The sequence below is a fragment of the Strigops habroptila genome, chromosome 7, assembly GCF_004027225.2.
Source record: "Strigops habroptila isolate Jane chromosome 7, bStrHab1.2.pri, whole genome shotgun sequence".
NCBI classification, from domain to species: domain Eukaryota; kingdom Metazoa; phylum Chordata; class Aves; order Psittaciformes; family Psittacidae; genus Strigops; species Strigops habroptila.
The window spans coordinates 31,313,536-31,338,736 of NC_044283.2; the positions used below are offsets into that span (position 1 = coordinate 31,313,536).

The following is a 25,201-nucleotide window of genomic DNA, read 5'->3' on the forward strand; positions in this document are numbered from 1 at the left end:
GGGATAGGATGACTTGTGAAGGTTTTGACTTTAAATGGACTATGGCACTGAGGCAGCTCTGCATTTGAGCAGTGAAAGGGGCCAAATGGCAGCAGCAAGCAGCAACGTGCTCCTGCCTCTCATGACTACTGCTGATAGGATCAGAATGCATGAGTAAATGGTGGGTATCATGATGTACCTGAGGAGCCAGGGCCCCAGAAGCAGATATGAACACTAGCACTGCCAGGACTGATATTACTGTCTCTGTTTGGGCCTGGGGGCAGATAAGTCAGTTCATAATTGCTTTGGGGCCAGACAGCAGGATAGTTTTCTGGCTCAGTCTCAGGGGGGGCTACCAGATAAAAAAGCTGTTCATAAGAAAGTACGCAAGAAATCAGGAATAAAATGTCCTGAGATGAGATCCAAAGACAGGTTAAAACACAGAAGAGCAGCGACTCTTAAACTGAGAACTTAACTAGAGTTAATATCATCTTGTATTAGAGCTACAGTGATAGCTTGCCTTGTTTGTTGTCAGTGCTGCAATAAAGGTAGGACCACATGGCTGAAGGGCTAATGCTCCTGTCAGTTTTCCCTAATCCCTGCCACGCACTGTGGATTACACTCCCAGCAGAGCCAGATTGCAGGGATCAACTTTTTTTCTGTATTAATCTGTGTTGCTAGAAGACAACAGCCAAGAATTGTACACTGTGCCCTGCGCCTAACGAAAGCACGTACAAGTAGACTGGCAAATGTCTGACTCCTCAATACGCCACCACCCACAGGCTCCACATATGAGTATGCTACTTAAGAAAAGACTTTTGTACTTCAGCTCTTGTCTCTCCTTCTGGCTGTTACACAGGAAATTCCCAAACTGGCAAGAATAGATATGATGCTGTAAGTGGATGAGGAATCTCTCATTGAATTCAAAGGCACAAGGAAACTGTTCCATTAATTGCCAAACACACTCGAGGAACTGGTCAATAACAGGGGATATCTCCTTTGGATCTCCATCTAAGTTGCCATACCTGAAACAAGACAAGATATGTTCAATTATAACCCGAAATCCTCTAGGAGAACTGAATTAACACTAATGAAATCAAACCCCTCACTTTTACTGTGCAAGGTACATTATAGGCACTCATTTATAAAATCTCAACTGCCAGTACACTTTTTTACTTACAAAAATGATGCATGATTTGAAGAGTAGAATGAAGGCAGAATTTATCAAATACAAACAAAAAGAATACTTTTATGGGTGTCTTGTTGCCTTACAGCTACATGTTTTAATGCTATTAATATAAAGTTATACCACGGTAATATAAGTCATAAGAATGACTGCAATGACTTAATGATAAAAACATATTTTAGACAGTCACTTAATGGCAGACTGTTCCCAAAATCAGAAAACTGAGCAGGAGAGGAACAGCACAACCTTGGCAGAAAACTGTTTAAAGCTGCCCTCTTTTGATGAAAATTTTAGAAGGTGGGAAATGTTGACATGCTACTGTAAGAGTCGGGTGAACGTCAAACTTCCTGTCTATAAAAATGTCTCTTGGAACCACCTGCAATGAAAAGGAGCCTGAAAATATAAAACGCATAGAAGTAAAAAATAGGAAGAAGCATTTTCAATCAATTATTCTGCTTGTCTAGTGTGTGTGTGTATATATATGTGTGTGCATATATATACATATATATCAACCAATGGGAATTCCATAAACATCTCAAGTTGAAACTTCTAATTCTACAATTCTCATTCTACTAATACATCAAAGGAAATATAGCAATACTGTACTGCAAACCAAAGCTAGCAGTGATTACATTTCATAATATCTTTCACCACTGGTAACAGACATCTGACATATCATATTAAATGTAGTAATTCCTGCCAGAATTTCACAAGTGGTGTGGAGCTACACAGATTTCCTGAAAGTTTTGGGTTTGTTTTTTTTTTAAACTACAAGAAATTCATATTCAAATCAAGCAACATAATGTAATGAAACTCCAATATAAAAATTGCTTTTTTATTTTTACCAAAACTAAAAGGAAATACAAGAAAGAAAGAAAATGTGGATATTTATCCATGTCTAAATATATAAATTCTTCAAGCATTTTCATAATGGATGTACAAAATTACTTGTCCAAATAGATGACTTACTTTCCACTTTGCTTTACTTGGTGTTTCTGAACAAATCCTACTGTTTTGTTAGAACAGAGTGTAATAGGAAGAATGTATTTTATGTACTAGATAACTTGCAGACATGCCTAAGATGAAGTATTGTCCTGGACAGTGTAGACTTTGCTGATCAGGGACTTAAATGAGGAGTCTTGGCACTAGTGAGAGATCTGCTGGAATCCAAAGGGATTTTGCAAACCATATACACACTGCTTTCCTCTCACATGGATCTCTCAATGCTCGTAGCAACTGCAAGACCGGCACTGAGGATTCCCAATAGCAGTCTTGGAGTGCATATACAAGAAAAGACAGATAGATTGGTATGAAAATATTTGACTCTCATTTTTCCATGCAGCTAAATTACATAGTAGGAGAAAAGGGTCTGGTGGTTTCCAGAGGGCATTCTGTTTATGTACTTTGTAAGGCAAGAAGGAATAAAATTGGAATGGAAACAGATACTGACTACATAAAAATGTATACAGAAAAACCTTAGCACTGCCTTACCTGTGATTAAATTTGTGACCAAAGGAAACCCAGTCTTTTTCAATTAACACCTAAAATGAGAATATTGCATTCAGTGTTGTGGAGCAGAGCTGACACATGTTGAAGCAGGTAGAAGTGTGGTGCAAACAAGCACTATTGGAATCCCAGTTAATTCTTAGATTAAGCAGAACAGTGCCAAAAAAGAATGATGTAAGAAAGCAGTATTAGAATCCCAGATAACTTATCAAATAAGCAGAAAAATAATGAGTGATGAGCATTGCTGCCAGCTCAGGGGAAGTAGCACTCTGCATGGATGCAAATAGGATGCCAGTATTTCAGCACAACTTCAATTAGCTTGATTCATTATTTTCTATAATAGAACCTAAAAACATCTCAAACATCTTTTAAACATGTGACCAGTAAGTTGATAGGCATTTCTAGATGCTTTACCAGTGCTGATGCGCTTGGGAAAGGAACAGATTTTCCCAACATAGCTGCTCATTGCAATCTAATGTCTAGGGAGCACACACTTCTGATATTCAAAACTTCACTGATCCCTGAAAATGAATATAAATCCTTGCTTGGATGAAAGGTCCTTGGGCTGCAAGAGTCTCTTGGTTGAAGTCAGGAAAAAAGTATAAATGGATGCCCAACTGATTCTCACCTTTGCGAACATTTCATACAGAAACTGGGAGACTGTAACATGGACAGATAAAAACCTTCCTTCCTACTTAAAAAAGAAAGTTATATTTAAGGAAAGTTTATTTTCCATCAAAACCGAAGTTAATCATCTTTAATGATGCTATAATACTTCATTTACTCTGTGAAAGAGAACCTGCTTACCATGAATCCCTTCATAGTTCTGTAATATGGATCCAATAGAAGGCTTGCTACAGAGCAAACCTGGGCTGTCCTATCCCAGCCATCAGAGCAGTGAACAAGCACACTCACACCTTCCTCAGCCACAGCCTAAGGACACAGAAAAAGTCAGAAATTTCACAAGCAGGGAGAAAGGCAATAGTAAGAGAGGAACAGTGAGACAGTGCAATGTAGAGAGTATTAATTTGGATATTGGGAGACCTTGTTCATTTTTTATTCTGCCACAGATTTCTTGAATTATGTTGAGTGTTATTCCCCTCATTTGAAAAGTCTTAATCTCATCCCATCCCATGCAACATGGCAGCTGCAGCATCACCTGTTTATGCTCCACTATGGGAGGATTTGGGATCTGTTTCAATTAAAATACATCAATCTGTCAGAGCAGACAACTATCTAAAGCAGATTCAGATGCAGTTAGTGCTCTAATTCACATACCAGCAACAGAACAGCCATACTTTAAATATGGCTTTTAATTTCTCATCTTGATGGTAAGGTCAATAACAGCAATGTCAGCTTCTGATGTCAGCACTAGTGTGGATATTATTACAACACACTGCATTGCACACTGGTGACATACTTCTCAAGGTTTGTGGGAAGCCCATGGGAATGGCAAACTTCCATATCTAATAAACAAGATTGTATCAGTATCTTTAATGTAAATACTGGGGTTAGAGCATGCCATTTTATACATAAACACATAAAGAAGAGATCATACTAAGTTCTCCAAAGTCTGGTGTTGCATTATTTTTGGAATTTGAGGTGGTTTTTTTTTTTTAATTCTAAAGGGTTTGGCCTTTGTAATTTCTAAAGAAAACTTAATCTTAAAAATAGAGAAATAAAATAGGTTAGGGAGGATACTGCTTAGAAAAACAAACATTTAAATTAAGTTTGGGCTTAATAAGGAACAAGGAATTATAATAAATTATCTATGTTTATCTCAAGAGACAAGTAAATTCTGCCAAAATAGAAGCCCTGTGGGCAGGCGACCAACAGCTGAGACCTGGGAACGGTACAAATGAGAATGGGTTACAATGCATGTCTGAGGAGGCACCAGAAGCTAGCAAGCATAGGGACAGAGGATCAGGGTTTTTTGGACAGTATTTTAAGACTAGCTATGGGGGAAAAGTTGGCAAGAGCTAATTTAAATGACCTAATTTCTATAAGGTAATGAAAGCTAGTAGGGCTGAGAAAATAACAACATGCATTTATCTTGCAGCTTCTGTTCAGGTAAGAAACAGTTGCCTGCTGAGCAGGAAGAAGCAAAGCAAGAGAAACAAGCAGTTACTGAGGAGGAAAACCCATGAAGTTTTATTCATATGGTTGTATGTAGCAGGTCATGTGAATAAAATGGCCTGTAAGAAATTGTAACAGTAGTCTCAAAAATAAGAATTGAAGCAGTAAAAGGCAAGGAAGGGGGCAATAAAATTGAAACTACTGTCAGTAGATGACAAATTTCTGCATTATTTTGAGTGGGATTAGGAGAAATGATTTCTTATTAAAGCCACCAACTTCTTGGAACCAGTTCTCAAGTATGCAAGAGTAGAAACTGCTAGAGAGTTTGGCCATGGTAATGCGCAGGAGTTGGTTTAGGAGGTGAATTTTGGTTGCTAAATAACTCAGAGGGGATAATACAGTACCTAATATTCCTATATTACAACCATCATGAAAAGAAGTAGTCCTCGAACAGAAACTTTCAACAAAGAAAACGTCCAGAAACCAGTGGAGGAGTCAGGGGAAATAATGAAAGAAACTGTGACAATCACTGCTGGGGAGTAAAGTAAGGGCATTCAAATCCCTGGCATACAAGATGCTGGCTAAGTAGAGGATTTAGTACATTTGGATTCTTTGGTGAAGAACACAAACTTCTTTTTACCATATTAGCAAAATGTCCACACAACAGCACCTAAGAATCATCTCCCCTCATATGTGAAGCATTTCAAGATGGGTTTTTTTTCAGGTACAACATCACTAAAGATAACAAAAGTTACCCACAAGCAGAGAATTTGGTCTTCAATGTCTGTACCTGGTTAGTCCAAGTTTTGTTCTCATTTTACACACTTTACCTTTGCAATAAAAATGCCAGCATCCATAATGGCTTTGATATGCTTCAGCCAGCCAGAATTTTCTAGGCCCCACAGAAAGTCACTCATCGAAGGTGATTTCAGCTCACAAACTGCAAAATAAGCCACATCTTAAATGTACAGTAATCATAGACCCTTAAGCTTTCACTGACTGTTCAACCAAACAGTTATCTCTTCAGATATCCTCCATATAAAACATTCATCTTTTGAAAAGAATGGCTACTTCACAGTCAAAATTTACCACTGAAAAAAAAGCATATATTTAAGAAACAGTGATGGATCAAGTTTCCCCCAGTATGTTGATGTAAGTTAAAAAGAGAAGCTGTTACAAAGCCTGTTGCAAACAGTTTACCAAAGACATCCTGTGCAGAACAAAGTTTCCAAAATTGTGTTGGGAGTGAAGTTTTCAAAACCCTGAGAGGGGATTGTGTATTTAATAATGAGGGCTTGGAAACAGCATAGAATTTCTGCTTTCAGACAGACAGACAGACAGACACCTAAGTGGTGCCACAGCCTCCTATTCCAAGCTATGTTTGCTGATGAAGGTCTGTAAGAGCAGGCCCACCAAACTCAGCCATCAGCATCACCACAGATGATGGTATTTGAGTGAAAGCGATTCATGCAACCATTCTCCATCCCTGAATAAAATCTTATTAAACCTTCACTTAGAAACTATTTTGATGGTGAGGAAAATCTATAATTCATTAAGGAAAATACTTTCCTGAAAGCTTTCCAAGCTCTATGCCATGTTTGAAGAAAAAAAATCTCCCAGTTTTTACAACATAAGTTTCTACCCTGCTGTGTCCTGGTGTCTATTTTTTAGTATTACAGAGTTTGTAATCTCAGAACAAAAAAAGGGCAATCAGAATCTGAATCAAATCGTAGAATCATAGAATGGTTTGGGTTGGAAGGGGCCTCATGTAGTTCCAACCCCCCTGCCGTGGGCAGGACACCTTTCACTACGCCAGGTTGCTCAATCCAGCAGTAAACAAATACTCAGCAGTATTTGGTGCAATCTGTTTTCAACAGTGAGATACTAAATTCACCCCATAAACAGACTATGCATTTATTTTGATCCATGTACAATTATGCTGTCTTTTAAGGAAAAAGATATTAACCAGTGAAATGCATTTAAGGAATACAGCGAAAAATGTCATGATTTTTACTGAGTTAATGTACAATCTATGACTTAATAATGTCTTAGTAGATCACTTGTCCTCTGGAAATCTTCTGAAGGACTCAGTTAATGATGGCCATCATGACCAGTGGCACAACTTTAGTGTCCTTCAATGTAACTGAAATTTCATTTTACAAGCGAAGTCAGAGTTTATACCACATCCGAACGTATTTGGCTGTCTTAACTCCATTTAATTCAGGGGGAAAATAGCCTAATGTGTCCATACAGAGTCTTGCAATCTTTATACATTGGGCCTCTTCCAGATGGTTATTTTAAAAGTAATTTTTGAAGGATATTTATAAAAATGCATAGATAGCAGCACTGAAAGCAAACAGCTTTTCACGATTAATGCTCCTGTGCAGATGGAAGCATGACCAATTAGTAGCTGAATTCTGGCTGAAGCTGCTGTCTCTATTTACAAAAGCCCAAGGTAAGGCTGGAATAGTGCTTTGCTCATTCCCACTACCAAATTAGAGTCAATATTTACTGTCCACTTCACTGAGCAAAGGTCAGACTGTCCGAAAGGCATACACTGTATATTTCACATGATTTTGGCTACCAATCTGGGCCTTAATACTGAGTTCAATTATTAATTCAATTATGAGGCTTACCTGACAGGGAAAAGGTGTATCTATCTCAGCAGAAAAAATATCAAAATCTTGGAGAAATAAGAACTGCTGCATGAGCACACAAAAATCAAGAGCCCCTGGGCAGAACTCATAGCAATCCAGTGGCGCTCCCTTCCCCAGTTAGGGAGGAAGAAACAGGACACGTGGTGGAAACTGCCTCTTCCACCAGCGAAAGGACCAGAGGGGGATGCTGGACCAGTTCCCCCTTCTATCAGGAGGGCCATAGGCAGAGGAAGGAGTAGATGCTGTGGGCCAAACCCTCAAACTCTCTTTCTGGCTGATCTATTGCTGAAGTCAAAGGATTGAGGGCTGCTCATATATCAGCAACTGCTCCTGGTATGAGGGGAGGAGAAGCTCGTATTTGCTGTTTAAATACAGACAGCGTTTAAATACAGACAGGGAGCAACGTGGGGTCATCATCTCAATGCACAACAAATGAGGGTCAAGTCTTGGCTGGCCCCTGGGTGCGCGACAAAGCTCTCCCATCACAAAAACCAAATGACAGCCTCAGTCAGCCCTTGAATCTTTACTGGGAGAAGTCCTTGTGCAATATTTCCTTCTAATATTAAAAATAATTTCAAGCAGGTTGTGACCAGGATCAAAATTATGACACAGATCTCCACATATACCTCTCTTTAAATGAAAATTTTAAAAATCAATTCTATACTAAAGCACTATGAGGCAGCAGAGACAGAAGTAAAACATTTTTGGGGGGGAGGAAGGAAACTCCAGCATGTTGAAATGGATTTTACTTCCAGAGAACAGTCAAATCTCAATATTATTTGCATATTCTGAAAAAATCCTCCTTGTCCTACAAATTCGGTCATTTTATAATGATGATGTATTTTGCCCCAAATTAACATTATACAAGGGTAAATACATGTTAAAGTTAAGATAAATAAAATTATTAGAATCAAAGTCAGTAAAATCACAAAGCTGAAACCAAATTTTTTTGCCTACTCAAATAAAGCATTGGCATAATTTTAAGTATAAATCAATTTATTCAGCTTTTTCCTAAAGAAAAATCATTGAAATGAACACATTCCTAATATAAGTGCATTTTCCAGTGGAAAACTCAATAATCAATTTTTGTTCAAATTTCCTCAGCATTGGAAGTTATTTAAAATTGTATATTGAAATTCTCTCATGTGAAAGTTTCTCCTATTCTCATATTGAAAGTTTCTCATGTGAAGAAGATCCTCCAACCTTCACTTCTGCTTAATCCGGTAAATTGAATGAAATGGCCCCTGCACTTCTGGAACACATCAGACCCATTATGTCTTGATGTCCTCTTTTCCATGCTGTACACTTCCAAGCAACAATGCAGCACACATTAAACATTTTTCATCAGCCTCATTTGTCTTTTCAAAGGTTTTTATGTACCTTTGGGGTACATAACATCTCACACCAGATCACAAGTAGCAGACATATCAATTTTTAAAGGCCACCAGAGAAACATGAAGGGACACTGAATGGAAAAAGAGAAAACCTATGCAGCACCTTACATGAGAAAAGCCCTGCTCGTACAGGGCTTTTTAAAATAAAATGACTTGAAATCCTCAAGTGCTTGAACTCACAGATTTTACTTACCTGATTTCTAATCATATCAGCCAGGTTGCTAAATATGAGATTTCAACATAGCAAATACAAAACCTATGAAAAAAGCAGATGTTTTGAGCATATGGCTCATTTAAAAAGAGACGTTAAGAAGGAATGTGCCCCAAGCAACCTAAAGTGTTACGTGCATTAGAAATTACCTTGTTACCGATCAGTTTGGGCTGTGGGCCTATCTCACAACCTTTTAGCTCAAAAATAATACATAGCACTGTCCATGCAGCCAGGCTGGTTGTTCACTACTTTAATTTTGATGATCTTAAGCTGAACAAATAAAAGAACAGGTTTATTCACTCAGCCTCTCTCCTAGCCAAACAAGACTTTGTAGTGAACTAAAAATCGTTCCGTTTTCCTCCCTGAAAACCTTAGACCAAGGATTTAAGTATAAATACGTCGCAAAGAAAGTGACTGTTTTACCTAGATCAGACTTTATTGAATTGTGTCATTAAAGTAAATGATATCTGGATTTCACCCATAAAACAAGGTGTTTGCACGATTAGGAATTCACCACTAGTTGTGATGATGCTCCACTGCACAAATCCCATTAGCCAGCAGGCAGCTGCATGCAGCTCCAATGGGCTTTTCATACCTGTTTTCACTGCTGCTGATTCCAGAGCAGTTATCCTGATTTGAATGACAGAAGGATCAAATCTTTCCTCTAGTTTTCAATAGAGCATTACCTTCAAGCATTTTCTGCAGACTGTTTCTCATGACATGGATGTTCTCAATACCTATGAATTGAAACTTGATGTTGGAGTAGTTGTCTTCATTTTCGTATCCCTTCCCTGCTGCTCTGTTTGCCATTGCGTTGAGCTGAAAAAAATAGGGAAAATTAGATGAAAACCCAGTAGCATGTTATTTCCAAAACACAGCTTGTGGTCTACTGCAATAAATCAGAGTGATTTCAGTCAGGCACAAATAGGAAGCATTTATCACAGTGTCAACACAATGGGTTAGGAGTTGGGGATCTGTTACAGCCTACTGCGGGCACTGAGCTGCTGAGGCTCTTACCTCTGTTATACACACTTGGAGTGAAACTTCATTACTGAGGTTAAACACAAAAATCACAGCTTATGTAGGGCTTCTCTACAAGACAATAAAGTTTTTAATTTGGGTTTAAAAGACTATTCTGATTTTATTTTTTGATCAGCATTATGTTTACTAGCAGAATATACCCAGCAGGTGGCAGTGTCTTATCTGCCATGCCACTGTTTCATAACATGTACACTGTAATGTTGCCCAAGTTACTCTGTTTTCTGCTCAAATCATCCAAAAGTTGATACAGCTTACTTCTTTGAAGCTTGGAATAATGAAGAGAGAGTTGGAGTAGTTCTTCCTAAGTTTATAGTATCTTGGCCGTAGTTGTATGAGACCACAAAATATTTGAATTAACAAAATTACCACAAATATTTTCATCTGCAATGCAGTACTATCAAATATTTTGCTCAGCTTCAGCAAAAAATACATGCAACTGGAAGATGGAGTTTTATCTTTGAATATCTTACTTGCTTCATGGCGTGGGAAAGTCACTAAATGATCCATTAGTTCAGTTTTCCCAAGCATAAAATTAAGGGGTTTTTAATGCTTATTTTCCCCCTTTTGAGGGGGAGCTGACAGAAATGAATGAAGTGCTTTTACTTTATTATCCTATTTTTATTTTCTTTTAAAATTTTTTTCCTATAGCAAAATCTCACTGTCCAATAGAAAAAAACTCTCTTTTTGCATAAAGTCCCTGCTCTTCTATGAAATGCACGCTGTAAGGCTGGGGAGCCTTTGAGCTTCCTGAGAAGTATGAAGGCTCCAAGAGTAACAAAGCAGTCCACGTGGCAGAACCTCCATGCCTCCAAGCACGGCTAACAGCTTCTGCTCGGGAAAAATTTCAGAATTAAATAACAATGGATATTGCACATCCAGACTGGAGGGCACTAACAAAGCTTTTGGAGAGACCTTATGAGGCATCAGCTGGACAAAAAGTGACTCATCTTCATTGCAGTGAGAGCCAACGCTCATGAAAAATCAAAACAAAGTATCTCTTAAGCATTGCCTAGGGGCTAAGAGACTATGCAGATAACTCTATTTCTCATTTATTTCCCAATATCGCAGGCAGTACTATTGATTTGCTGCCTCTGTGGTTGGTTCTGAAGCTCACAATAATGTCCTTCAGTAATCTACTAATGGTATCAGGGGATACACAAGAATGTCCCTTCCTGATCTCTGCCACCCCAAACAGACATACTGCCAATATTCAATTTTAATTTGGAGCTGAATGCACGCAGTTGAGTAGGATTGATTGTCTGCTGCCAACTTACCTCCAGCTAAGATGAACAAGTCCAGCTTTTTTGCATCATATGTCAAAATAGGTTTCGATGGACCAAATTTGACCTCTCGACTTTGAAAGGAAACACCTGAAGACTAAAAGCTTTTTATGCCATTATAATTCATTTTATATGCACAAGAAAACAGCTAGATGAGACAAATTTTCAATTCCTTTATTCTGTCCAAATTAATATGTAAAGATCAGGGATTTTTTCCCATCTTCACACTTTCTAGCCCATCCATTCCCATGAGCATCCATGAGCAGAACTTGGCGATAGGAATATCTAGTTATATTTGTGGACCACCATTTGGAATTGAAGCATTGCATTATTTCATGATGCAACTCTGAGATAGGAACCAAAGGAAACCCCCAGCATTTTTCATTTACTCAAGTCCTGTGTAAAACTTCCTTTAACTTGTAGTATGCAATTCAGGAAAAAGCATAGGGGGAAAAATATTCTAGTCTATCAACCAGCTGTTTGCTGATGTTCTATCAATGAACAATAAAAAAAACCCAGATACAGTCTGAGAACAGTGTGTCCTTTAAGGACAAAGTCCTCAGTGTGACTTGCTAGAAAGATATAAATTATCTGCTGAATCCTAATCTTTCTCTTTTGAAGTAGGTATCAGTGTCTAAGAAGAAAGATCTGTATGTATGAGCGTAAGCCACCACAACCCCCTGAAACACTAAATGACAAACATCTGGCCCCTGACTGACCTAATCCTCAGTAAAATAAATGCTATTAACTGTCTCTGCAGCAGATCAATTTTGTCACAGAAATCCTTTCTTAAAAGACAATCTGAAATAGCCCTCTTTAAAAGTAAATAAATATAAGGTTAATTTTGCAAGGCTATCTGACACTCATTTATTTTAAATATTGTCGGTTGCCAAACTTTGCAGCTGCCACAATATTTACTAACAAGTTTTCCACATCACCTACCAAAATTCCATCTGTTGCTCTTAAAGCAGTTGTTGTAAAGCTCTCTAAATTGTGCCTGGCTTCACTTAATCTCAGTGAATATGAGGATACAACCTCTGAAGGGAACAGACCTCACTTGCCAGATTTCCTGGCATCTTTAATGTGGAGGATAACCAAGTCCTGTTTTGTTATAAAGAGTTATAGAATTAATCTGTTCTAGTCATAAACAGTAAGTTTGTATTAGCTTCTGTAAAGCTAATAGAGGAAGGAGAAAATCAAGAAAGACAGTAGCCTAAGTAAAGCTCTGCATATGGTCACCCTGGTATATTTAAATGAAGAGGAAAAAAAGCTTTCTTCCGCAGGCAAATCTTTTGTTTTGAAGATTATCAAACACAATGAAGGACAACATATGAGGAGCACCGGGGAATGCTGAATTCAAGGGTCCATGAATTCATAATCTCTGCAAGGAACCAGTTCTGATGAGAGAAGAGGCAGGTAGTTTTCTAACTTCCTAGATAAATGGGAAACCTTGCACCAGACTTGGCTATCTTACCTTTGCATTTGTTAAAGGTTCCCTGAGGAACAGCTTGCACCAATACCTATCACTTCCTACATGCTCTAGATTTATAGATGCATTAGGAGGTATAAAACTGTAATAAGACTGTTATTTGGCACCAGAGATCACAGGAGCTTTAGTGAATTAGTCAGTCTTGTAGCACAGAGAAGTAGGAATCTGTGTATACAAATTTCTTTACATCAAAACCCTTTTTATTAGAGAAGTTTAGTGAAAACGGTCTTCATCTCCTGAGTGGCTTCTGAAGAAGCCAGAGTTGCTGGAAATATGACGTCATTCATGGCAGAGCAAGCCGATTTTACTCTCTCCACTTAAAGTACAGGCTTTTTTCACTGCACACAGGAAGTGTCTCGAAGTCGTTTACCAGAAAAGTTCACAGAATGGGAACTTCCCGTTAATACCTTGTAAAACATTAGTAATAGCCAAGTCAGTCAGTCTTTAGAAATAAATCCCGTCATTGAGCAACTTCCTCATTAGGGAAGACTACCAGTATTATCAGCCAGGAAATGTTATGCTGTAACTATTATTACATATAGAAAACTGTTAAACAAGCATTAAACAGCTAGGTCTGTACTTCCTATTTAAAGCCTGTTCTGAACACAGTGGTAGCAGTCCTGTCCTAGTGCTGATCATGATTCACTTGCTTCAGGACCACAAGTAAGGTGGTAGCATCCTTGTCTTCCCAACAGAGGGAACTGAAGGTCAAAGTAGTCACCAAATTAGAAAGTGCAATGAGACATGCCAAAGCCCTGATTTTCTGGCTGCTGCCTCTGGTTACAGCTGTAAGTGCTCAGCACTTTCCCACCGGCCCCCAGATCTTCCGTCAATCACCAACCAGACATGTTCCTTGTGTCTGCTCCAGCTCTGCCCTTCCTCACTCCATTTCAGGATATCGAAATAGCCCTTGTTCCTTTCCCTCAAACCTTTGCTCCCATCTTTCCTTTTCCCATGTTATAGCTCATCCTATATCTACTAGGGATTTTGTGGAGATTTGCCCCTCTGTCTTCTTTTCTTCAGATGCTTTCTTTGGTAACATCAACAGGAGAGCTACTGATTGTGTAAGAAGGAGCATATCCCTGCTGCCACCTCCAGACACTGAAGCCTATCTAGTCCTCATCGCCTACAGCTGTTTGCTAGCATGCCAATTTGGACACAAGGTTTTTTCAGCTTCCAACCTCTTCTAGAGGATTACTGAGTTTCTGCACAGCATGATTTTTTTGAAAGCTTTTATCTTGGCCAAAGATTTTAGTCAGATATAGAGATACGGCACCTGACATCACTATTTACCATATTTCCGATTCTCTCTCAAAAGCATAAAAGTGCTGGAGATATTCAAAGAAGGTTTTCTTCAGTTCTTGTAACCTCAGTAAATTGTCTTTCCTCAGTCTTATGCAGAGGTCATTGAAATTTTCCCATTTCAGGAGATATGTTGCATGGAAAATTTTAGTATAAGCAGGCAAAGGTTTGCAACATTACGAACAGCTGTAAATACAGGTTTATAATGGGAATTATTTTCACTACTCTCATGAGTAACGTATAGTTACCAATAGTATCTCTGTGTGTGGAAACAGTTCCAATTCAAGTTATTTACTTATCTGTATCTTAACATTTTGTTAAGAACAAAGAAGATAAAAGCTCAGTGTAAATAAAAAAAATTCTCTAAGAGCTAAAAATGTGGGCAAGGTTCCTATTCAAAATTCCCCTGATCAACCCCGATTTGCCTGTGGAGTTACCAATGCAACTAAAATCAGAAGTATGGTGAGTCACTTATGTCGTGCATCTTCCCTAATGTTTTCAGCCCATATTCAGTCTTGCTATGTGCAAGAAATTTAAGGTACTTACTTTGGGCCGTGTGTCAACAACATATATGAAATCACTTCCTGGATTTGCTTTTCTAATGGCCTGGAGCATCTGTTCATCCTCCAGGCATCGAGCACTAAAGCCAGATAAAGGCTGGCTGCTTCTGCATATGGAAGCCTGTTGAAAAACAGACAAACAACGGAAAAATCAACATAGTTATTAAGAAGAAATTATTTAGCATCCAGAAGCATTTACAAAACCAGCTCATTAGATGTTTACATAGATGTACAGCTACATGGGAAGGGCAGAATGGTAAAATGAATTATATGTTTATAAACTTATTTTTAAAAAGGAATGGAAATATTGAAACAATGCAACCCCACTGGCCCAAGTCAAGTCTTGAATCCAAGTTTTAGAGCTATTTTGAATATAGTATTTCTCTAATGTGGAATAACTCTGGCAAGGTGGTCTCTAGAGGATGTGATGAGTACAACATTGTAATCACAAGAACACTGATGTAACATAAATAATGAGTCCTTTTGCACTGTCACTCACACTTATTAGTTGTGATACTGACTACACCCAGCTTACACCAGTGCATGCTTTACTAAACAGCCTGACTCTATGAGTCCAGAAAACAAAACCACATAACAGGCAGCTAGATCACTGATGGTGGTGTATTTTTAGCACTGCCTCTGGAGAAAGACCTTACTCCATGGAAAGTGGGTCAGGCAGCCTGACCTCTGGAGTACATTTATTAATCAGTGCTATTGAAGAAGTAAAGAGAGTTTCTCCACAGACCCATCAGGATCAGACCTCCAGGTGAAACTGGGAAAGAAGGAACAGAATGTGAAATGGGCAAGCAAGGAGGTTTTTATTTCTGCTAGGCAGAAGGCAGCTATATTTGTAGAGGGCAAGGGGCTAATACATGCACTTTCTAAGCACTGAACATAGGCATGATGAAAATCTGCCTGCTGAAGGTCATGACCCATGCAGACTGCCCTACAGATTATTTATTAATGTGAAAAAGGACGTGCTTTTTTTCAGCCAAGTCTTTGAAGTATCGGTAGTTAGTAAGTAAAACATAAATCTTTAATACAGGAAACCTAAATGTGTGAGAGCCTGTTCATACTTTATTAACAGTTTTTGCACACAGATTGTTATCTAGAGCCTTGCCTGCTGATCAGCACACATTCCAGCAATTTAATATGTGCTTATACCTCCTTTGCATGAAGCAAAAGGTACATTTAAATATGTCCACAACCAATTTAATAGAAGGAAGATGTTTCTCTCTCCTCCATAGCCTACCATATTCAAGGCAGATATAGACCTCCGGATTAAGGTTAAAGTTAGGGCTGTGGATGAAGGCTAGGATTCAGGGAAGTGTGGACTACAGCCCATTACATTGTGTCATACTGGGGGCCCAAAGGGTTAAGGTATGTGCAGGCAGTAGCAGGAGAGAATGGTTTGTTTGTCAAATTAGTTTTGGGATTGAGATTATGTTTAGCCCCAGATTAAGAAACTGCGACGCTGCCAATACTGCAAAATTAGGAACATAAGATGTCCTAGTGACCAGTGGATATCATAAGTGGAAATCATTATCCACGATATCCATGAAGAGATCATCTCCTGTCAACCCAGGCCAATTGCTTAGGATGAGCATATACATCTATAAAATTTCTTGTGCTATTTTTAAGAGTAGGGCAAGAGATGAGGTCATGTTTACTACTGCACAGGCTGAACAAATAGTTCCAGAGTTTGATCTTATCATACTCACACAGATCTTGTAAGACAGAGAGAAAGATGCCACATTGTCATTGAATTTGTCAGTACCAAAGAGCTATGGGAAAGTTCTGGATATGAAAGACTGAATGAGTGGCACCTGTCTCTCCTGCATGCAGTAAAGCTCTTCCCAACCTGCTGTTTCCATAGCTGTTCAGTGTCTACCATCACAAATCTTACCCCACTCCTGCCCATTACTCTATTAACTGTAACTCATGCCAACCTGCAAACTCACAAGGAGGTATTTCTTTCAACATTCCCAGCCCTTTTGCTATCCCTTTGAACCATGAAGGATCCAGGAGTAAACACAATACTTCACAATCCTTGTGGTCTGAACCTTAACCTGAACTCCAACCAAAGATTTGATGGCTCTTTCAGCCTATTCACAGATCTTTTCTTGAAAGGTTACCACTGATTCTCTTAATTGCTACAAGTACTTTTTCTCCTCCTAGTCTTGCTCTCAGGCTATGGCTACGAGATCCTTCATTGCTCTGTTCTCCTCCCAGTCACTTGCTAAGATGCTGCTACTGGCCTTCATTCTTCTGCCACCCATGTTTCAGGACCTCTTGCACTACTCCACTTCCTTGTGACAGAGAGATCGCATTTTATTGTGTTAGCTGGATGATGAAGCTGGGTTTAAATGACTGCATTATATGCCTGTTAACGAACTAACCAGAATTCCAGTGTGTGCCCATATGCACAAACCATACTAACCTGACAACAATAACCATCTTTTTTTTTTTAATAAAATAATCACTAATTTCTTCTTGTGAAAGCTTACAAGAACAATTATGAAAGCAAAACCAAAATAAGCAAACACTGCTGCAAATTCACACTTACATTGTTATCCTTGCAGTAGTAGGAAAGAGCTGGGAAGCGTCTTCGGCTCCGAAATTTAGAGCTCCCCACTATGATGTGTGCAGTTGCAGACTTTGGTACATACACTTCTGTAGGATAGGAGTCACAGACCTGTGAAAGAAAGCTCTACTTATTTTGGTCTACTATACAAGTAACATTAGCCATCTCCAGAGCAGAATCAAAATAAACAAAATATCAGCGAACTCTAATCTCAGGGAATATTCCATCATTACTGTGTACACATCATTGACATTTCTTAAAACAGTCTTTTGAAGCTAGAAAGTATTAATTCTAACTTATGAATGCAAAACTGAAGCAAAAGTGTTGAAGGGCTGTGTTTCTTTGAGAACAGATTAATAGAACATACATTCATAATGGGAAAGATTCATCACTATGTACAGCAAGGTTGTATTTACAACTGCAGTTTCCTCCGTAGTAGAATTCAGAAATAAGGATGGGAGTGGGTCTCAAACACCCCTCCGTTATAATAGGAGGGGACTACAGAGCCAAATTTTCCAGCAAATGTGATAATTAAAAAAAACAATGACAAAAAAAAAAAACCTTGGAGAAAATAAATTAATCTGTCTGCAGTGAGGATACCAAAAAGGAAGCAGCCCTGACAATGCCTACCACTTCTGAAAGGAACCCAGTGAGCCTGCAAAAAAGTCCAAAAGTTCCTCTGGAGACAAGTGGGACATCAAATGGGGTCCTGGCCTAACTTCCTTTTCCTGAATCTGCCTCTGGCATTCTGGCTGGGTCAAAAGGATATCCAGTATCTCCCTGGGACTTTCTGAGATGACTAAAGGAATTAGGATGTCCAGGAAGAAATTAAGTTCTGAGAGTCAGAGATACGTAATGAAGGAGAGAGAAAAGGAAGGGCTTGTGGTTACAGACACTGCTGTGGAGAACTGGGTTTTATTCATGATGCCATTTTTCCTACACTTTATCTTAAAAGAGGTCAAACATTTTTTCCGCTTGTTTTAACAGAAAGAAAACAAACCCTGATAGCACATTCAGTCTTCTCTGAGAAATTCACAGGCCTTCCTTAACATGGATATTCTCTAGCAACAGAGCCAATGGACATGGACAAACTTCCTTCAGAAATACTTTGGTCATTATTTCTCACAATTTATTAACATTCTAGGGACTTGAACAAGATTGAACTAGGCAGAAGAGCAGGCAGCTAGGAAGATACATGACTTGTCAAATGACTGTGAAAAACATGATCAGTCAATCACAGAGGCTTCAAAAGGATTGTGAGAATTGCTAGTGAGAAAAAAATATTGCCAAGTTCTCTATTTGCAGTCTTGTTTTTCTTAAAATGACTGTGTAGTAATTTTATATAACCCTACATGTCAGGAAAATGTTCATTCAGACACATAACATGAGGTATGATTTAAACCTCTATCCAAGCAGCCAAGCACTAATGTTTAAAACACTGTGGACATGTTTTCTGTGTTAAATGAAGACACATCCTTTCTCCCACATTCTATGTGTCTTTCTATGTGAAAGGGTGGAAGAACTGCACCCTACTACCTGTGTGTACAGCACTGAGTGCAATGAGAACCTGCATCTAAGCACTACTATAGTCCAGACTACTGATTTACTTTACAGACAGCCTCTATAACAGAAAATCACAACTCACTCCGTAGTCTCTGTTTACATTGCTAATCTGCCAATAGTTGTTTGGAATACCCATCCGATTATATTCTTCATTGAGGTCCACAAGCTTCCAGCCTTGTTCTCGTTCTTCTTTATCTAATTTTGGATTGAATGAGAAACAATACAGCTCTTCATATTTCACTGGGGAAAAAAAGCAAACAAACAAAACCAATACACCACTTCAGATTTCTCATTCTGAAACCACACTTCAAAAGCAGAGCTTGGTATTGTATTTTATGTACTTTCTTTTAAAATAGTATGCTTTGTTGTACAAAAGCACATATCCTGCGAAGGACATAGATGCACAGCTACATTCTTCCTCTTCAGGATCAGGATTGACTTTTGGGCCAGTTTTCTTCCCATACCTGGTCGTGTCAGACGTATCAGAGATATGTAAACATCATGGCAGTCTCGTTCCTGAGGGATGACCAGTTGGATGACCTGGAAGTTCTTGCAGCGGATCAGCAACGGGCAACCAGTGGCAGTGGTGGCCTGCTTCTCAATAGAGGAAATTTGGCTGTGAAGAACCTGCAAGGGAATTGAAAATGGTTATGCCAACTGATTCACGTCTCTAGGAAGAAAAATAATTATTTATAATGATGTGCCAGGGCAGGCACAATATCTTCCTGAAACTACTGTTTCAGGAAATCCCCACACTCCTCCTCATGAAGTTTTGGTCCTGTCTTCAGCTTCAGGCTCAAGCAGTGCCTGATAATCACCTACAGACAAAGAAGTGTTTCTGGAGTTTTTCAGCTGCTCAAACATTAGCCTGGTCATATGTCCAAAGCTTTTTATTCATTTGCTTTAGTGCAAGCTAGCAGTTGTCAGCAAAAGAACACTTTTCATCTGTATGCACAGTGAAAAGATGAACCAGTTAGATAAGGCTAAAATGTTGAGCATCCTCATTGGCAAAATGAGAGTCCTGATATAATTTTAAATACCGTATTAGATGAGATGAAACATTACCATCAAAATCAGGAGCGGAATAGTGAGACCAAAGAGGACAGAGTTAATAATTAGTACAACAATGGACAAAGGATTCATAATTAAGTTACATAAGAGTCTCAAAATGTATAACTCCAGAGCTATATCTGTATCTATATATATACATGCAACATATGCTATCAATCCATCAAAATAGATAACTCCATAGATACTGTGCGAAGAAATTACATAGTATCCCACTCTGCACTATGCCAAAAAAACCCCAAGACTAAACAACAAAACCGCTGATCCAGCACAAGCAGTCAGGGAGAGAGGCAAGAGCTGGCTGAACCAAGGTAGCAATTCCCATTCAAAGCATTTCTTCTCAGTTCTTCCTGGATAATAGAAGCAACGCTGTAGTTCACAGCAGCTGTTCCTCGGTCAATCACATCTGGTGTTCATATGGCAAAAGTCCTTCTACTCCTCTTACTGTGTTGCAATATCCAGAATCCATGGAAAATTTTCAAAAATTACTAGGCTGGAATTTCACACACTGTGAAGTTATAAAAGCATCCATATGAACTCATTTACTATGCTTCAACTGTTTTGCAAGGCTTTGTTCAAATTGCCATCAATAAAGTGCCATGCACTCACAGCTAACTGAAAAAAAGAACAACCCAAAAATTCATACCCAGGTTTCCTTACGAGCTTCAGAACCATTCTCCACAAATATGACGTGGGTGGCTGTTAAATACAAGGTTCCCAGTGCAGCTTTTCTTGAAGATAAACGATCAAGTAACCGAACATTTTCCACCTAGACAAAGAAATGACAGAGAAAAAAATTATAATAATGAGGCTATGACATAGCCTGTCATAGTGAGATCTCAACATCCACATTTTGCCCATTACGAAGTTCTTTTCAGGATCATATGAAATTACCATTGGAAGAGTATAACTATCTGACAAAATACTATTATATTATCTATTTCCAGATCTAATGTTCATTCCTTAATGTTAATTTTTCCCCCTCTTGTGGTACTTCTCTATCCAAAAATCTGTTAGCAGAGACTTCCAAAGACAATTTCTCACTTGAGCTCTTTCCTGTTATCTCACCTTATCAAAAGGTCCTGGCCTTCAGCTAAACTCTAGCTTCATGTTGTCCATTCAAGCCATTCCAGGATTATCAGTGATACATAGGAAGCTAAATTAAAAAAGCAGTAATCATGGTAGAGTACCTTTCTTCAGCAGACCTCGCTCAGGCTCCCAGACAAGTCTCTGCTGATAGTTTAAAAACTGTTCCAGTGTTTGTTGCTGTGCTCCTATTAGGGCTGACAGCAGTGGTCACACCAGAAATTTTGCCTTCAGTCACTTTTTGATGGGAATCAAGGACTTCACATCATTGCTCTGCCTCATTAGCCACAAAATGGGCATTCTCTCTTTGCTGCACTCCTGACAACAGGCAAGTCCATTACACGTTATTAACTCTCAGATCACCAGCTTGTGGCTTCTTCACCATTAGTATTTTGTATATGGCATATCTCATAGGCATTTATCTAATGCTATACGGCATTTCTGACTGAGAAACTAGAACAATAAAAAAATCAACAAGGTGGATATTAAATGACATAAAACCTGCCTAAAATAGTTAACAGTTTGCTACCATGGGTTTGATGTGTTTCCTACTACAGCAATTTTAAAACTAAAATTAGTATTGTTTCCTAAAAAACATACCTAATTCAAAACAAATGAAACCAAGGAATGCTGATGGACAAAACCATATAACTTGTAATAAATTATTGAAATGGTCTCTTCTGGATTTATAATGTTGGAATTGTATGAGAGCACATGCTTTTCATGCAAACAGTAGCACAGATCTATGCAGCCTGCCCACTGCTACAAAAGATCTTCAACCCACTGGCTAATCTTCTCTATATCCTTTCTTCAATTCTTCACTCAAGACTTCAAATTTCTTTCATACACCCAGTTATTTTCAGGACTTGTGGCTGATTGATAGCTGTTAAAGAGATATGTCCTTATTAAAATCAAAGGGGACTAGTCTTATGTTTGAAGTACAGAAACTGACTTAAATGGTGCTCTGAGAAAATAGAAGAGGAAAAAAAAACAAAGAATAAATTTAAAGAAGACTTATCACTTTTGCATTAAATAAATGTAATTTTGCTCCAATTTCCTGAAAATCAGAATTAGGTGCAACAAATACAAAGAAAAAAGAAAATCATCAGCAAAATCAATTTGTTTTTTTAAAATGCAGAGATTCCAGATCAGATTGACAGAAACTTCCTAAAATACTGTAAGAGATGGGATGTAGCCATGTATTCTCAAAATTCTGCAGAAATAATTCCACTGAAATTACACCAGAAACAGAATGATGCCAGCACCTAAGAATTATATGTTTACAATGTGTATTCCAAATGCATTACACTAGTTTAAAAATAGGAATAAAGAAATCCTTAAAACCAAAATAAGCCAGTTTGGTAGCAAAATGCTTAAAATCAAACAATTCATAAAACCAAGTCTTCTCCCTCAAGACCAGTTATAATCTGCTTTAAACAAAATAAATAGCTAGAAAGCATGGATGAAGTCTTTTCCCAGGACCATCTACTTCAGAGGTCATGTATTGGGGTGAGGAGGAATGGAAGAAGCACAGCATTAACCCAGTAAGCATTCAGTAGTAAGCAAAAGAAGAGATACGGAAGTGCAGGGATGATAAAAAAGAAAGATGGAGGCAGTGCCCATCTAAAACCCATAAATAACAATAAAAATTATGTTTGCCTGGACAAAAAACGTACCTAGACTGTTGTCCAGCCAGCAAGGCTCTGTGACGCAGGCACTATCTGGCACAAGGCAGGCATCACTCCCACCCTACAAACTGAGGTAGTTAGCAAAGCAGGCATCCTCACAGCAGGGCAGGGCTGAAGGATGGATTTACAGGCCTTCTCATCCCACCTGCTCTGCACTCATCAATCAGAGCTCCATGACTGAATAATACTAACAAAGCTCTTGTTTGTTTGTTTGGTTGGTTGGTTGGTTGGTTGGTTAGTTTTTAATAGAGCTACAAATAAAATACAGGTTGAATCTGCATAATCAGGAACAGTTGTAATAACAACTGTGCAATAAGTCATGTTTCGTTAAAGCAAATACAATGGCTGCACCAGGTGAGATCAGAGATTCACCTACCCCTGCAATTTATCTCTCAGAGCCAGCAATTGCAGTTGCTGAGGGAAGAGCATAAGAGGCAAGTGTGTACTGATGCTCCCTTAGGATGTTATCCCAGCTTCTAAAAAGCGGCAGCTCCTGGAGCTTCCCAAGCTGAGGTCACAGTTTTCTCTTTGTTTCTTATTTTTTAATCAGTTATTACTGAGATGCCTGCATGTCTTACACTATGATACTTAAATTTCTTCAAGAGCCTTTGATGAAGGACATGTGCAAATGAGTTTTGGAAGACCAACTAGCTTCTATCAAATGGATCACCTTTGTCCATATGTTGTTACTTTTTCAAAGAAATGTTAGAGATTCTGGGTTCCTCTATGAAAGCTATGCTGATTCTTCCGCTTTCTATCATACTTACCCATAAATATAGTGATTTAGAAGGAGACCTAGGAAGTACTGCAGCTCACACCAATTTCTCAGATTAGGTGTCATATTTACCACCTCCATTTTTTTCCAACAAGGAAACTTTTAAACATTACACCATCATTACTGGCTTGACAGTTTTGTACTTCAGTTCTTTTAGCTTGCATGGATACAATCTGGTCCTGGTAATTTTTTACTGTTCATTGTTGCCAGTTTCTTCTGAAACCTCTTCTTATAACACTTTTATTGGTGACAAATCTCCTGATATGTTCTTGACTGAGAAATATGCCAGAATGGGCATGTCCCTAAATACCTTCCCTACTTTATTCATTGATTAGTCCTGTAGATTTTCTGTCAGGGTTCTACCTACTTAAAGAGAGCTTGAAAATGGCTCTACTAGTGGTTTTTGCTAAGTTGTTCTTAAAAATCTCTTTTGCTCTGCCTTGCTTTGTTTATATATTGAACTTGTTTATGCTTTATTTTCCTCATTTAGGCACAACTTCATCTTGAAGAAAGCCCTTTTACTTCTAATAAGAGAAGTCCTTTTAATAAGAGGCATCCTCTTACTCATTCGCCCTGCTGTTTCACTTTGCAAACCTTTTTTTTGTCTTTTAAAGCCTTTTTCTGAAAGTTGGCTTGCAGTGAGCTCCCATATTTAAACAATCTTCATGACTCCTATAAACATTTTAAATTTTGGATCTCTATTTTTAAACAGGTTTTTTATGTAGTTTCCTCTTTGAAGTTAGACATTGCCATGGGAGATTCCCCCCCCCCCCCTTTTTTCGCTATTTCAAGAATAATGCATGTAAATACGTTAGTTGCTGTTACACAGAGGTTCTAGCTGTGTTTTGAACCAGGTCTTTCTGTCACTGTCTAAGACCAGGTCCTAGAATTATTTAGACTTACTTAGAATTTCTTCCTTTTTTTAAAATCAAGATAAACAAATAGCCTCTATATAAGCAATTACTTAAATCCCCTAAAATTTTACTCAGAATCACCCCCCTCCCAACCCATTTACCCAATCTCAGCTTGGTAAATGACGTCTCCCCCTGTTAACTGCATTTCTGTCTTTGTGCCCTGTTTGATCCTGTTTAGGGTGTCACAGGCAATGCCACTACTTAGGTAGGACAGTCAGTAGTACAGTCCTAATACTGTACTTCAGTCCTGTGGTGCTCCAGTTCTACTTTTCCTATTTAATCTTGTAATTTCAACCTGTAGGGACTCTTTGCTTTTGTGATGTAACTAATCTATGAGATTTTACTCTGTTTAATTCAAGAGAAAAAAACCTGTTCTTTGACAGCATGACTTCACCTGTCTTTTTGTAATTTGTCACCATGTGCCTGTCACATTGATTATTCTTCTTGTACTAAGTTTCTAACATGCCTGTTACATCAACAGTCTCATTTATAACCAGTAACTTTAGTTTCAACATTTTTTTCCAGACTTCTTATATTTGTACTGAAACACACACATATTTGGTCCAACTGTCTATGTTTCTTTGCTCTGGTTAAATTGAACTCTTGGCAATTTCTATTTATTTGAGAAAATAGGATTCTTCATAGACAGACAATTTTTTGTGCCACAGCAGTGTCCAAAATAACATACATTTTCTGTATTCTAACAAGAGCTTCTCAGTTTTTCAGTACTTCAGCGTGGGTAAGTACAGCTCAGAATGAGCTCTCCTACAGATTCAACAAGGAAAAAGTACTGTTTGTGAGATGATGCAGCAGATGGAATTTTTGGGTAGCCCTTATTTCTG

At 38.4% G+C, this 25,201-nt stretch overlaps 1 protein-coding gene across 2 annotated transcripts in view; it reads right to left on the minus strand.

Moving 5' to 3' along the window:
* MTMR7 (myotubularin related protein 7) overlaps positions 1-25,201 on the minus strand; it is a 44,449-nt gene that overhangs the window by 5,789 nt on the left and 13,459 nt on the right. Inside the window, exons 2-11 of one of the 2 annotated variants that reach the window (XM_030493175.1) lie at positions 20,543-20,665; positions 19,293-19,455; positions 18,911-19,023; positions 17,248-17,376; positions 14,668-14,802; positions 9,696-9,828; positions 5,578-5,687; positions 3,479-3,604; positions 2,657-2,706; positions 804-1,004 (exon numbers count right to left, since the gene is read on the minus strand). In XM_030493175.1, the coding sequence (XP_030349035.1) occupies positions 804-1,004; positions 2,657-2,706; positions 3,479-3,604; positions 5,578-5,687; positions 9,696-9,828; positions 14,668-14,802; positions 17,248-17,376; positions 18,911-19,023; positions 19,293-19,455; positions 20,543-20,665 (1,283 nt within the window). Of the gene's footprint in view, positions 1-803; positions 1,005-2,656; positions 2,707-3,478; positions 3,605-5,577; positions 5,688-9,695; positions 9,829-14,667; positions 14,803-17,247; positions 17,377-18,910; positions 19,069-19,292; positions 19,456-20,542; positions 20,666-25,201 lie in introns of both variants that reach the window. The other variant, XM_030493174.1, reaches the window with a different exon arrangement.